Source organism: Oncorhynchus keta, chromosome 2 (genome assembly GCF_023373465.1).
Source record: "Oncorhynchus keta strain PuntledgeMale-10-30-2019 chromosome 2, Oket_V2, whole genome shotgun sequence".
Classification (NCBI taxonomy): domain Eukaryota; kingdom Metazoa; phylum Chordata; class Actinopteri; order Salmoniformes; family Salmonidae; genus Oncorhynchus; species Oncorhynchus keta.
The window spans coordinates 6,188,727-6,205,641 of NC_068422.1; the positions used below are offsets into that span (position 1 = coordinate 6,188,727).

Here is a 16,915-nt window from a genome sequence, read left to right on the forward strand (position 1 = left end):
TGTCAGTCAACAAGAGAACAATGTGATCTCAATAAACTACTGTCACTCAACAAGAGAACAATGTGATCTCAATAAACTACTGTCACTCAACAATAGAACAATGTGATCTCAATAAACTACTGTCACTCAACAAGAGAACAATGTGATCTCAATAAACTACTGTCACTCAACAAGAGAACAATGTGATCTCAATAAACTACTGTCACTCAACAAGAGAACAATGTGATCTCAATAAACTACTGTCACTTAACAAGAGAACAATGTGAACTCAATAAACTACTGTCACTCAACAAGAGAACAATGTGATCTCAATAAACTACTGTCACTCAACAAGAGAACAATGTGAACTCAATAAACTACTGTCACTCAACAAGAGAACAATGTGAACTCAATAAACTACTGTCACTCAACAAGAGAACAATGTGAACTCAATAAACTACTGTCACTCAACAAGAGAACAATGTGAACTCAATAAACTACTGTCACTCAACAAGAGAACAATGTGATCTCAATAAACTACTGTCACTCAACAAGAGAACAATGTGATCTCAATAAACTACTGTCACTCAACAATAGAACAATGTGATCTCAATAAACTACTGTCACTCAACAAGAGAACAATGTGATCTCAATAAACTACTGTCACTCAACAAGAGAACAATGTGATCTCAATAAACTACTGTCACTCAACAAGAGAACAATGTGATCTCAATAAACTACTGTCACTCAACAAGAGAACAATGTGAACTCAATAAACTACTGTCACTCAACAAGAGAACAATGTGATCTCAATAAACTACTGTCACTCAACAAGAGAACAATGTGAACTCAATAAACTACTGTCACTCAACAAGAGAACAATGTGATCTCAATAAACTGTCACTCAACAAGAGAACAGTATGAACTCAATAAACTACTGTCACTCAACAAGAGAACAATGTGATCTCAATAAACTACTGTCACTCGCCCATGGTTCCGTCCCTGCGCCCTGCTGTTACCCCACCAGCTGATTTGGGAGGTGCAGTGGTAGGGCTTTTATGGGGGGCTTCCCGCATTCTGGCCTGGTTCGTTCAGTAGATATACACCTTTTTTAGCACCATAGTACCCATAGTACCCTGGGTCTCGACCTTGCCCAGTGCAACTGGGTCCTGGACTTCCTGACGGGCCACCCCCAGGTTGTGAGGGTAGGTAACAACATCTCCACCCCGCTGATCCTCAACACTGGGGCCCCACAAGGGTGCATTCTCAGCCCTCTCCTGTACTCCCTGTTCACCCATGACTGTGTGGCCATACATGCTTCCAACTCAATCATCAAGTTTGCAGACGACTCTACAGTGGTAGGCTTGATTACCAACAATGACGAGACGGCCTACAGGGAGGAGGTGAGGGCCCTCGGAGTGTGGTGTCAGGAAAATAACCTCACACTCAATGTCAACTAAACAAAGGAGATGACTTCAAGAAACAGCAGAGGGAGCAGCCCCCTATCCACATCGACGGGACAGTAGTGGAGAAGGTGGGAAGTTTTAAGTTCCTTGGCGTACACATCACGGAAAAACTGAAATAGTCCACCAACACAGACAGCATGGTCTCTTCAACCTCAGAAGGCTGAAAAAAAAACACTCACAAACTTTTACAGATGCACAATTGAGAGCATCTTGTCGGGCTGTATCACCGCCTGGTACGGCAACTGCTCGGCCCTCAACCGCAAGGCTCTCCAGAGGGTAGTGAGGTCTGCACAACGCATCACCGGGGGCAAACTACCTGCCCTCCAGGACACCTACACAACCGGATGTCACAGGAAGGCCAAAAAGATCATCAAGGACAACAACCACCCGAGCCACTGCCTGTTCACCCCGCTATCATCCAGAAGGCGAGGTCAGTACAGGTGCATCAAAGCGGGGACCGAGAGACTGAAAAACAGCTTCTATCTCAAGGCCATCAGACTGTTAAACAGCCATCACTAACATTAAGGGGCTGCTGCCAACATACTGACTCAACTCTAGCCACTTTAATAATAAAAAATTGGATGTAATAAATGTATCACTAGCCACTTTAAACAATGCCACTTTATATAATGTTTACATACCCTACATTACTCATCTCATATGTATATACGGTACTCTATACCATCTACTGCATCTTGCCTAAGCTGTTCGGCCATCACTCATTCATATATTCTTATGTACATATTCTTATTCATTCCTTTACACGTGTGTGTATAAGGTAGTTGTTGTGAAATTGTTAGGTTAGATTATTTGTTAGCTATTACTACATGGTCGGAACTAGATGCACAATCATTTCGCTACACTCGCATTAACATCTGCTAACCATGTGTATGTGACAAATAAAATTTGATATGATTTGAGAAGATACTCTGGTTAGATAAGAACACAATCATGCTGTGGGGATGTTTTTCCATCGGCAGGGACTGGCAAACTGTTCAGAATTGAAGGAATGATGGATGGTGCTAAATACAGGGACATTCTTGAGGGAAACCCGTTTCAGTTTCAGTCTTCCAGAGATTTGAGACTGGGACGGAGGTTCACCTTCCAACAGAACAATTTAAGTCCATGTTGTAAGGCAACAAAATAGGAAAATTGCCAAGGGGGGTGAATAATTTCGCAAGCCACTGTATATCGGTATGAAGGTATGAAGAAAGGTCTAACAAACCTAAGATGTGACTTGACCTCTAACCTAACGTGTGTGTTTATATCGGAGGGGACAAAAGTAGAAGACAAATGTCCATCTAGTATGGACTTATAAAGTATATCTTATGGGGTCAACATAGGAGAATTTCTCTCCACATTCTTACTCATATGAGCTGTCACAACCATGCTCCCGATGCATTCATTAAAGCAGCACATTATTATTGCCAGGCAGTGCCCTCAGTGCTCGGGCACTGTAGATGAGGCATAGTCTGAGTATCTGCCCTGACAGGGCGCCAAATGGCTCTGTAATGAACTGAGAACTCAATTGAATCAGATTTCCTGACCTGCATTGACCAGCTGAACCACTCTGAATGTGTCGTTGGAGAGAGATCTAGCCGGTCATTCCAGTTTGTCTTTGGTCTTAAGTGGGGAGCAGTGGAGTGGCTTACTATTGAGCTGAAGAGGCCAGAGCTCTGGCTCCAGTGGTATGATCAGTAAGAGTACATTTACATTTAAGTCAAGAGTACAGAAGGCATTTGATCATTGCAGAAGTGACAGACTCCTTTGACCTGCAGGTCTTAAGAATAGGAGATTTCTACTCTTTAATTTCTCTATTCAAGCATCAAGGGGATTTAACATAGAAGGTGTATCTGGATACATTCTGCTGGAGTGTGCAGCCTTGTGCCAATCAGCCATCTGCTAAAAGATGAACAGCGATGGAGACATCTTAATGGATATGGGGTGGAAAAAACAGTACAAATTGAATTGAGAAACCCCCACAACACGTTAAAAGGTTCAGATGGCAATACTCCTGCAGGTCTAACAGGGTAATATTGGCCATCAGTGGATGGGTTATTGCTCTGTTCAGACTCATGCTTGGAGGTCAAAGCCAAAATAGGAAATGCTAGTGGACACATTATTCAATCAAACACTGAATGGATTTAGACCATGCCATTTCATTTAGCATTGGCCTGCTTGCAGACAAACATGTTCAAAGCATTCCAGTATACCTGCTTTGTCTTCAGAATTCTCTAACTCTTCGGTCTTCTCCTCTGAAGGCATTTCAGGAGACTCTATGTCAACTTTGACCTCCTCTGACCCCAGACTAAGCGTGGCGTGGCCATTTAGAGTTGCAGGGTTCACTGGGTCCTCTGGTCCTAAGGAAACATTTAACAGTTAGCAGGGGGTGATATGAAGCTATTTTACTATTTTACATCCACTCAGTATACAGTACACACAAGGAATACAAGGAGGCTTCTGGCTTGAGACATTTACGTTTACCATGAGATAAACTCCCTTACGAACAAAATGTAATTTTTCATCCTTGCAGATTTGAAGTAATGTTAAATTAGAATGTAACAATGTAGGGGGCAGGGGATGTTAGTGAGGGCAGCAATAGAGTCCTCTCCTGGGCCTCATTACTCTTGCTCTTCAGTGACTACCAGGAGGACAAACAACTTAGATGGTACTGCAGTTTGGGTTTCTTCCCCATCGTAGCAACAGCTAACATCAGGGAGTTTTCCACTGGTTATAAAAACACAAACTTGTTGATTCAGGTAAATTGTTAGTAGAGGACAGCAGCTCTTGTGAGAGTGGTTTTTGGCATGACAATGCCACAGAGGGAAACAGGGGGTTGGGGGAGGGCCTTAAACAAATGCACACTGTTAATTACATTAACTTTCCCACCGTAACTCTCACCTTGATCAGGAATGAGGACTCCTCGTCTTATCAGCTCCTCTCGACTTTGCCTCGTGGAGATTTTCCTCTCCAGAACTATGGAGATGAGCAAGGCAGAGTTAATCATTGGCCAGATGTAGTCATTAATTTTGTGATCTTTGCAATGACAGGGTAGGATATTACCCAGTGTGCACACACACACACACACACACACACACACACACACACACACACACACACACACACACACACACACACACACACACACACACACACACACACACACACACACACACACACACACACACACTATATGTACGGCAGGGTTGAAAAAAAATTCCAGGAAACATTACACAGAAGAATACAACTAGAACAGACCATGTGACAGATGGACAGCTTAGGGTCATGGAGCCATGATGCAGTAGGGAAAGTAGACCATTAAATATGTAAATTCTGTCAAAAAAATTATAATAACAGCATTTGTGTTCAAAAGTCGATTATCACACCAAGAGATAAACGTGAGAAGGCCTTCCTACTACAGAATTGGGTTCCAGTAGTATTGTTTTTCTTTAAATAGCTGTCCGACCCAGATGGCATTCAGACAGGCTCAATCAAATGGTCAAACTATTTGAAATAAAACAAACTATTTGAAGCCAGGTCTAGTATGACATGAATAGCTCAACATGATTGCATATGATGATCAGATATCACTTCATTTAGTTCTGTGTTACATCATACATAGTACAGAAACAGTGGAGGATGCTTGAGAAATGAAACCCATGATTACACTCACTCCTGTCAAACCTGCCTGCTGATATTCTTATAATCAAGCTTCAAATTTGTACATAAATGTCAAATCCACAAGATATACTATAGTTAGGGTATACACTATGGAGTTTGCCCGGCATGGCAGAGTCACGCAAGATGCAAACCAATAGATTCAAACTTTGCGGGGATGTTAATCATGTGAGGGGATAGCGAATGGCACAAGTTTCACGTCATGTTTGGCATGAAAACATGTGGAATGACAACGATGAAGGAGTTGGGTACAGCATAATACATGAAAACATGTGGAATGACAACGATGAAGGAGTTGGCTACAGCATAATACATGAAAACATGTGGAATGACAACGATGAAGGAGTTGGCTACAGCATAATACATGAAAACATGTGGAATGACAACGATGAAAGAGTTGGCTACAGCATAATACATGAAAACATGTGGAATGACAACGATGAAGGAGTTGGCTACAGCATAATACATGAAAACATGTGGAATGACAACGATGAAGGAGTTGGCTACAGCATAATACATGAAAACATGTGGAATGACAACAATGAAGGAGTTGGCTACAGCATAATACATGAAAACATGTGGAATGACAACGATGAAGGAGTTGGGTACAGCATAATACATGAAAACATGTGGAATGACAACGATGAAGGAGTTGGCTACAGCATAATACATGAAAACATGTGGAATGACAACGATGAAGGAGTTGGCTACAGCATAATACATGAAAACATGTGGAATGACAACGATGAAAGAGTTGGCTACAGCATAATACATGAAAACATGTGGAATGACAACGATGAAGGAGTTGGCTACAGCATAATACATGAAAACATGTGGAATGACAACGATGAAGGAGTTGGCTACAGCCTAATACATGAAAACATGTGGAATGACAACGATGAAGGAGTTGGCTACAGCATAATACATGAAAACATGTGGAATGACAACGATGAAGGAGTTGGCTACAGCATAATACATGAAAACATGTGGAATGACAACGATGAAGGAGTTGGCTACAGCATAATACATGAAAACATGTGGAATGACAACAATGAAGGAGTTGGCTACAGCATAATACATGAAAACATGTGGAATGACAACAATGAAGGAGTTGGCTACAGCATAATACATGAAAACATGTGGAATGACAACAATGAAGGAGTTGGCTACAGCATAATACATGAAAACATGTGGAATGACAACGATGAAGGAGTTGGCTACAGCATAATACATGAAAACATGTGGAATGACAACAATGAAGGAGTTGGCTACAGCATAATACATGAAAACATGTGGAATGACAACAATGAAGGAGTTGGCTACAGCATAATACATGAAAACATGTGGAATGACAACAATGAAGGAGTTGGCTACAGCATAATAAATGAAAACATGTGGAATGACAACGATGAAGGAGTTGGCTACAGCATAATACATGAAAACATGTGGAATGACAACAATGAAGGAGTTGGCTACAGCATAATACATGAAAACATGTGGAATGACAACGATGAAGGAGTTGGCTACAGCATAATACATGAAAACATGTGGAATGACAACAATGAAGGAGTTGGCTACAGCATAATACATGAAAACATGTGGAATGACAACAATGAAGGAGTTGGCTACAGCATAATACATGAAAACATGTGGAATGACAACAATGAAGGAGTTGGCTACAGCATAATACATGAAAACATGTGGAATGACAACGATGAAGGAGTTGGCTACAGCATAATACATGAAAACATGTGGAATGACAACAATGAAGGAGTTGGCTACAGCATAATACATGAAAACATGTGGAATGACAACAATGAAGGAGTTGGCTACAGCATAATACATGAAAACATGTGGAATGACAACAATGAAGGAGTTGGCTACAGCATAATACATGAAAACATGTGGAATGACAACGATGAAAGAGTTGGCTACAGCATAATGACGCAGTATGTGATGAGGCTACTTCAGACATACATATGGATAGGTCCTGAAACTTGTCGCTGGTTTTCTTCTTGCGCCACTTCCAGGGTTTGAAGATCCTCCCTATAGTGGAGAGCTTCCCCTTCTGCTTCAGTGGAGGATTCTGGGTGCTGCCCACCACAACATCACAGCTGGCCAGAGAACATTTTTCCAGTCCGTCAACTGTGGGAAATCACACAAGAACACCTGATCAGAAAAAATGAACATATTTACTGTTCATTACTATGTGGAACATAAGGCTTCAAGAATCACTGAACACAAAATTAGAAATTGTGGATATTGAACAATGGTATATTCAAGTCAGTACATATCAGTAATAAACTGTACTTTCACTTGACTTTAATTGGACTTTCTAGGCCAATAATTCTGTCAACGATTATCCCAACTCTTTGCAAAACAAATTATAATCTCCATAGCAAAGCAAAATAACAGATCAAGTCTTCCGATGCAGCGCAGCACTAGGGTAGCAGATGAAGTGTTCTGATACAGAACAGCACTAGGGTAGCAGATGAAGTGTTCTGATACAGAACAGCACTAGGGTAGCAGATGAAGTGTTCTGATACAGCGCAGCACTAGGGTAGCAGATGAAGTCTTCTGATACAGAACAGCATTAGGGTAGCAGATGAAGTGTTCTGATACAGCGCAGCACTAGGGTAGCAGATGAAGTCTTCTGATACAGAACAGCATTAGGGTAGCAGATGAAGTGTTCTGATACAGAACAGCACTAGGGTAGCAGATGAAGTCTTCTGATACAGCGCAGCACTATGGTAGCAGATGAAGTCTTCTGATACAGCACAGCATTAGGGTAGCAGATGAAGTCTTCTGATACAGCACAGCATTAGGGTAGCAGATGAAATCTTCTGATACAGCGCAGCACTATGGTAGCAGATGAAGTCTTCTGATACAGCACAGCATTAGGGTAGCAGATGAAGTCTTCTGATACAGCACAGCATTAGGGTAGCAGATGAAATCTTCTGATACAGCGCAGCACTATGGTAGCAGATGAAGTCTTCTGATACAGCACAGCATTAGGGTAGCAGATGAAGTCTTCTGATACAGCACAGCATTAGGGTAGCAGATGAAATCTTCTGATACAGCGCAGCACTATGGTAGCAGATGAAGTCTTCTGATACAGCACAGCATTTGGGTAGCAGATGAAGTCTTCTGATACAGCACAGCATTAGGGTAGCAGATGAAATCTTCTGATACAGCGCAGCACTATGGTAGCAGATGAAGTCTTCTGATACAGCACAGCATTTGGGTAGCAGATGAAGTCTTCTGATACAGCACAGCATTAGGGTAGCAGATGAAATCTTCTGATACAGCGCAGCACTATGGTAGCAGATGAAGTCTTCTGATACAGCACAGCATTAGGGTAGCAGATGAAGTCTTCTGATACAGCACAGCATTAGGGTAGCAGATGAAATCTTCTGATACAGCGCAGCACTATGGTAGCAGATGAAGTCTCCTGATACAGCACAGCACTATGGTAGCAGATGAAGTGTTCTGATACAGCACAGCATTAGGGTAGCAGATGAAATCTTCTGATACAGCGCAGCACTATGGTAGCAGATGAAGTCTCCTGATACAGCACAGCACTATGGTAGCAGATGAAGTCTCCTGATACAGCACAGCATTAGGGTAGCAGATGAAATCTTCTGATACAGCGCAGCACTATGGTAGCAGATGAAGTCTCCTGATACAGCACAGCACTATGGTAGCAGATGAAGTCTTCTCATACAGCACTGCACCAGGGTTTTCACAGTGATTCACTTACTTAGGGACCAGATTCTTGTCCTTCCCTAATCCTTCCCTTTCCTGTTTCAAAGTAAGAAGCCCGGGGAATGGAAACAGACCGGAAACACTGAGGCTGGAGGGGAAAGATAAGGTGTGGCATTTACTCATGCCTCACTTTTCAAGAATAGGGAGGTTCTATGGCCCATGGCTGTTGAATGTTTTATCTGCACCATTAATTCACACTCTACATACAACACTGCTACCACTGAGGACTGCCACATAGGACTACTACAGAGGACTACAGCGGAACATTCTCCACCTACTTCTTCAAAAAGATTAACACCACAAGAATTGCAATCATAGCCTGTGTAAACTCAAGACTATGAGAATTTCCAATCCGGTTTCAGGCCTAACCAATGTAGAGAAACACCTAGGAACGGGACGATACCTGTATCGCGATACATTTTAGTATCGTGGCAAAGGAACAAAACACAAAGCAGATTTAACTTCTCTAGGAAAACAGCCCTAATGTTGGAAACAAACATCATTATCATCCAGAGTCACATGTATTTATTTTCCAAGCTATATCACACAATATTTGACATAGAGCAGGTTTTTAAGGATCAAAAAGTTTGGTCTGCTTCGTGGTTTTCTGTTTTGCCATGGAAAAAATATTGCAGTACTGGTATCGTCCAGGCCATAGAAATGGCCCTCGTCAGCGTGGTAAACAACCTCCTTGTGTCAGCTGACAGTGGACTTCCGAACATCCTCGTCTTCCTTGACCTCAGTGCCGCCTTCAACACGGTTGACCACAGCATCCTCCTGGATCGATTGAAGGAACAGATAGGTCTCGACAGTATCGGTCTACACTGGTTCACCTCCTACCTTTTCAAATGCACACAATATGTTGTCATGGGAAATGACAAGTCAGAACCAACCACGATCACCTGTGGTGTCTCTCAAGGCTTCATCTTAGGCCCGTATTAAAAAATGGATTAAATACAAAATAATTTTTTGCAAATGTTTAAAAAAAAACATTAAAAAAATAGCTTATTTACATAAGTATTCAGACCCTTTGATATGAGAGTCGAAGACTCATATCACCCTCATTAGCTTTAAGCACCAGCTGACAGAGCAGCTCACAGATCACTGCACCTGTACATAGCCCATCCAACTACCTCATCCCCATACTGTATTTATTTATTTAGTTATTTATCTTGCGCCTTTGCACCCCAGTATCTCTACTTGCACACTCATCTATCACTCCAGTGTTTATTTGCTGTATTGTAATTACTTCGCCACCATGGCCTATTTATTGCCTTACCTCCATTATCCTACCTCATTTAGACATACTGTATACATACTGCAAAGTACAGAGAGATCCTCGATGAAAACCTGCTCAAGACCTCAGACTGGGGTGAACGTTCACCTTCCAACAGGACAACAACCCTATGCACACAGTCAAGACAAAGCAGGAGTGGCTTCGGGACAAGTCTCTGAATGTCCTTGAGTAGCCCAGCCAGAGCCCAGACATGAACCCGATCGAACATCTCTGGAGAGACCTGAAAATAGCTGTGCCCCCATCCAACCTGACAGAGCTTGAGAGGATCTGCAGAGAAGAATGGGAGAAACTCCCCAAATACAGGTGGGCCAAGCTTGTAGCGTCATACCCAAGAACTCAAGACTGTAATCACTGCCAAAGGTGCTTCAACAAAGTACTTAGTAAAGGGTATGAATACTTACATAAATGTGATATTTCTGGGTTTTTTTAAATAAATGTGCAAAATGTTCTAAAAACCTGTTTTTCTCTGTCATTATGGGGTATTGTATGTGGATTGATGAGGGGGAAAAAAACAATTTAATCAATTTTAGAATACGGCTGTAACGTAACCAAATGTGGAAAAAGTCAAGGGGTCTGAATTCTTTCAGAATGCACTGTATCTACATAAAACAAACCTGGACTCCCTCTCCTTCAGAAATACCCTGAAGGAGAGGGAGAAACGGCACCCTAAAGTTTTTTTTCTTTAAGTGGCTGAAAGAAAGAATAAAGGGGTGTTTGATCACATAGTGGAATAGAATCCCAGACCATCTTGAGAACAATGCAAGCTCAGTTCAATTTAATGTCCAAGTAGCTGTAAATAAGCAGAACTAATGTATATAAAACCGGGGGTCTCTGTCTGATGGAGGGGAAGTGGATGAAGGCCTGTCCAAATAAAGGAAACACATGGGAGTTTCCCATTGACACAGAAAAATATGGAAGGTTCCCATTGACACAGCAAAATATGGGAGGTTCCCATTGACACAGCAAAATATGGAAGGTTCCCATTGACACAGCAAAATATGGAAGGTTCCCATTGACACAGCAAAATATGGAAGGTTCCCATTGACATAGCAAAATATGGGAGGTTCCCATTGACACAGCAAAATATGGGAGGTTCCCATTGACACAGCAAAACATGGGAGGTTCCCATTGACACAGCAAAACATGGGAGGTTCCCATTGACACAGCAAAATATGGAAGGTTCCCATTGACACAGCAAAATATGGGAGGTTCCCATTGACACAGCAAAATATGGAAGGTTCCCATTGACACAGCAAAATATGGAAGGTTCCCATTGACACAGCAAAATATGGGAGGTTCCCATTGACACAGCAAAATATGGAAGGTTCCCATTGACACAGCAAAATATGGAAGGTTCCCATTGACACAGCAAAATATGGAAGGTTCCCATTGACACAGCAAAATATGGGAGGTTCCCATTGACACAGCAAAATATGGGAGGTTCCCATTGACACAGCAAAACATGGGAGGTTCCCATTGACACAGCAAAACATGGGAGGTTCCCATTGACACAGCAAAACATGGGAGTTTCCCATTGACACAGCAAAACATGGGAGGTTCCCATTGACACAGAAAAATAGGTGAGGTTCCCATTGACACAGCAAAATATGGGAGGTTCTCAATGACACAAAAGAAACAAGACAGTGTAAAATAATGTGCTTGAGAAACAGGAAGTGTCAAAAATTCAATCCATGGTACTACAGCATCTCTCTTGTAATTACCAGCGTCTCTCTTATACTTTACACTTATTGTTTCATTTGCTGTTCAGTGCTGTTCACTGTTGTTCAGTGCAAAATTATGATGCCTGTAAGTAAAATGTTCTCAAGTATTCAAAAGCAGAAGGTAGGTTCAAAGGTTGTGGAGGCGACAATTTGAGCATCAAAAAAGGCCATATAGGTTAATATTATTACCTCAGGAGGTTTGGCTCTCCAAAGATCATGAGGCCAGAGGGGAATACAACAAACCAGGATCAATGAGTTAGCCAGCTTACTTGCAAAAATATTCAGAAATAACTTTTATTTTTTTAGAAAGATAAGCTTGCAATGGACATGATCTAATTGACTCAACAACCAAAAACACATCTCTATGATTAGCATTCTAAATGAATTAGAATATAAGTGGTTATTTCTGGTTGTTTATCAGAGTTAGCTGGCTAACTCATTGATTCTGCTTTGTTGTATAGCCCTCTAGGGTATCTTATCCCTAACAACGTAATTACCAGGAACCTTGTGACAGCCACCTTATGATAGATTTCATTAGTGGTTCTATGCTGTGTGAAGGGTCAGACATGGAGACTAAACAGCACTCCTCCACACCATTCTGAGAGGAACACACCCACATTCCCTCCCAAGGACATTCCCCCAAGATCTAGTGAGCAGTCGATTCACCTGCCTGTAAACAACCATAGAGATAGTTAGAGGACGCAACATTGTATCCGTCCCATTATGGTGTCTGTGAGAGCATGGGCAGCACCAATGAGGCCATCTTCATTTTGAAGTAATCCATTTTCTTATTCTACTACTTCTATGAATTGGTAAACAAACTGAAAGGGTGTATACTGCCACCTGGAGAGGGTTGTTTGAACAGGTATAATGCCAAGATTGTTGATTTACTGCCCATTGCAGTTTTGGAATGTTTGCTCATTATTATAATTCATTGTCTGACTCCTGGTGACCTGGATGGACTTAAGTGATCCTTCCTTAACCCATAGGAAGTCCCATCCAGTTGACTACTTTAAAATGGTGACAGGCCTCAATGCCCCTGCTCATGCTAAATCTGGCATTTTGGCACTAGAGTCCTCTATATATCTCTATGTAAACAACCCACTGCTGATCCAGGTTGCTTTCAGATTCCTAGGCTGTAAAATGTGACCTTATTTCTTTCGATATGACTTTACCTTGAACTAAAACATAATTTAGTTCAAGGTAAGGAGGTGAGGAACAGTCACAAGGAAAAGACAAGCAGAAAGATAATGGTATTTCAATCGATCAGATCATCCTTGTTCACTCCGTTCATTCAATGTCACACACAACCTTAGAGTATACATCTATAGAGTAGAACCTAATAGTATACATCTACAGAGTACAACTTAGTAGAATATATATTATTTCTTTCTTTTTTATTTCACCTTTATTTAACCCGGTAGGCTAGTAGAGAACAAGTTCTCATTTACAACTGCGACCTGGCCAAGATAAAGCAAAGCAGTAAGACAACAACAACAACACAGAGTTACAAATAAACAAACATAGTCAATAACACAATAGAAAACTCCATGTACAGTGTGTGCAGAGTACAACCTAGTAGTATAGAGCTATAGAGTAGAACCTAATAGTATACCTCTGTAGAGTATAACCTAGACATATACAGTGTCTTGCAAAAGTATTCATCCCCCTTGGCGTTTTTTTGTTGCATTACAACCTGTAATTTAAATGGATTTTTATTTGGATTTCTTATAATGGACATACACAAAATAGTCCACATTGGTGAAGTGAAAGGAAATGTTAAAAATGTAAATGAAATGAAAAAATAAAAAAATATATAAAACTGAAAACTGGTGCATGCATATGCTATAAAGCCCCTAAATGTGATCTGGTGCAACCAATTACCTTCAGAAGTCACATAATTAGTTAAATAAAGTCCACTTGTGTGCAATCTAAGTGTCACATGATCTGTCACGTGATCTCAGTATTAGAGTATTAATCGGAATGGCCAATTTCAAGTTTTCATAACAATCGGTAATCTGCATTTTTGGACACCGATCATGGCCGATTACATTGCACTCCACGAGGAGACTGCGTGGCACGCTGACTACCTGTTATGCGAGTGCAGCAAGGATCCGAGGTAAGTTGCTAGCTAGCATTAAACGCACCTTATAGAAAAACTATCAATCTTAACATAATCTCTAGTTAACTACACATGGTTGATGATATTACTAGTTTATCTAGCTTGTCCTGCGTTGCATATAATCGATGCGGTGCCTGTTAATTTATCATTGAATCATAGCCTACTTAATCATTGCCAAACGGGTGATTTAACAAGCGCATTCGCACCAATGGGTACCTAACCATAAACATCAACGCCTTTCTTAAAATCAATACACAAGTATATATTTTTAAACCTGCATATTTAGTTAATATTGCCTGCTAACATGAATTTCTTTTAACTAGGGAAATTGTGTCACTTCTCTTGCATTCTGTGCAACAGAGTCAGGGTATATGCAGCAGTTTGGGCCACCTGGCTCGTTGCGAACTGTGAAAACGATTTCTTCCTAACAAAGACAGCCAACTTCGTCAAACGGGGGATGATTTAACAAAAGCGCATATGCGAAAAATGCATAATCATTGCACGAATGTACCTAACCATAAACATCAATGACTTTCTTAAAATCAATACACAGAAGTATATATTTTTAAACCTGCATAGTTAGTTAATGTTAGCAGGCAATATTAACTAGGGAAATTGTGTCACTTTTCTTCAGTGCAAGCAGAGTCAGGGTATATGCAACAGTTTGGGCCGCCTGGCTCGTTGCGAACGAATTTGCCAGAGTTTTACATAATAATGACATAACATTGAAGATTGTGCAATGTAACAGTTCCATAAAATATGGAACGGTTCCGTATTTCGCTGAAAGAATAAACTTTTGTTTTCTAAATTACAGTTTCCGAATTTTACCATATTAATGACCAAAGGCTCGTATTTCTGTATATTATATTAAGTCTATGATTTGATATTTGATAGAGCAGTCTGACTGAGCGGTGGTAGGCTGCAGCAGGCTCGTAAGCATTCAATCAAACTTTACTTCGTTTGCCAGCAGCTCTTAGCAATGCTAGAAGCATAGCACTGTTTATGACTTCAAGCCTATTAACTCCCGAGATTAGGCTGGCAATACTAAAGTGCCTATTAGATCATATAGTCAAAGGTATATGAAATACAAATGGTATAGAGAGAAATAGTCAACATGTCATAATTTCTATAATATCTACAACCTAAAAACTTCTTAACTGGGAATATTGAAGAACTGGGAATATTGAACCACCAGCTTTCATATGTTCTGAGCAAAGAACTTAACTTTTAACTTTTTTACATGGCACATATTGCACTTTTACTTTCTTCTCCAACACTGTGTTTTTGCATTATTTAAACCAAATTGAGCATGTTTGATGATTTATTTGAGACTAAATAGATCATATTTATATGATATTTTATTTATTATATTAAGTTAAAATAAAAGTGTTCATTGTTCATTCAGTATTGTTGTAATTGTCATTATTACAAACAAAAAATTACACATATATATATATATTTAAAAACAATGGTCGATTTAATCAGTATCGGCTTTTTTTGGTCCTCCAATATTCGGTATTGGCGTTGAAAATAATTGGTCGACCTCTACCAAGTAGTATACATCTATAGAGTAGAACCTAATAGTAGAGATTTATAGAGTAGAACCTAGAAGTATAGATCTATAGAGTAGAACCTAGTGGAATACATCTATAGAGTAGAACCTAGTGGAATACATCTATAGAGTAGAACCTAGTGGAATACATCTATAGAGTATAACCTAGTCATATAGATCTATAGAGTAGAACCTAGTAGTATAGATCTATAGAGTAGAACCTACTGGTATAGATCTATAGAGTAGAACCTACTGGAATACATCTATAGAGTTGAACCTAGTAGAATACATCTATAGAGTAGAACCTACTGGAATATATCTATAGAGTAGAACCTACTGGAATACATCTATAGAGTAGTACCTAGTAGAATACATCTATAGAGTACAACCGAGTGGAATACATCTATAGAGTAGAACCTACTGGAATACAGCTATAGAGTAGAACCTAGTGGAATACATCTATAGAGTTGAACCTAGTGGAATACATCTATAGAGTAGAACCTAGTGGAATACATCTATAGAGTAGAACCTAGTGGAATACATCTATAGAGTAGAACCTAGTAGTATAGATCTATAGAGTAGAACCTAGTAGTATAGATCTATAGAGTAGAACCTAGTAGTATAGATCTATAGAGTAGAACCTAATAGTAGAGATCTATAGAGTAGAACCTAGTAGTATAGATCAATAGAGTAGAACATAGTAGTATAGATCAATAGAGTAGAACATAGTAGTATAGATCTATAGAGTAGAACCTAGTAGTATAGATCTATAGAGTAGAACCTAGTAGAATACATCTATAGAGTAGAACCTAGTAGAATACATCTATAGAGTAGAACCTAGTAGAATTCATCTATAGAGTAGAACCTACCGGAATACATCTATAGAGTAAAACCTAGTGGAATACATCTATAGAGTAGAACCTAGTGGAATACATCTATAGAGTAGAACCTAGTCATATAGATCTGTAGAGTAGAACCTAGTAGTATAGATCTATAGAGTAGAACCTACTGGTATAGATCTATAGAGTAGAACCTACTGGAATACATCTATAGAGTAGAACCTAGTAGAATACATCTATAGAGTAGAACCTAGTAGAATTCATCTATAGAGTAGAACCTACCGGAATACATCTATAGAGTAGAACCTAGTGGAATACATCTATAGAGTAGAACCTAGTGGAATACATCTATAGAGTAGAACCTAGTCATATAGATCTATAGAGTAGAACCTAGTAGTATAGATCTATAGAGTAGAACCTACTGGTATAGATCTATAGAGTAGAACCTACTGGAATACATCTATAGAGTAGAACCTAGTAGAATAGATCTATAGAG

At 40.1% G+C, this 16,915-nt stretch overlaps 1 protein-coding gene across 5 annotated transcripts in view; it reads right to left on the reverse strand.

Moving 5' to 3' along the window:
- Positions 1 to 16,915, reverse strand: part of LOC118371011 (phosphatase and actin regulator 2-like) — an 89,816-nt gene that overhangs the window by 23,692 nt on the left and 49,209 nt on the right. For 4 of the 5 annotated variants that reach the window (XM_052471120.1, XM_052471136.1, XM_052471131.1 and 1 more), the window contains exons 2-4: positions 7,101 to 7,268; positions 4,347 to 4,421; positions 3,659 to 3,805 (exon numbers count right to left, since the gene is read on the reverse strand). In XM_052471120.1, the coding sequence (XP_052327080.1) occupies positions 3,659 to 3,805; positions 4,347 to 4,421; positions 7,101 to 7,268 (390 nt within the window). The remainder of the gene's footprint in view (positions 1 to 3,658; positions 3,806 to 4,346; positions 4,422 to 7,100; positions 7,269 to 16,915) is intronic. The other variant, XM_052471141.1, reaches the window with a different exon arrangement.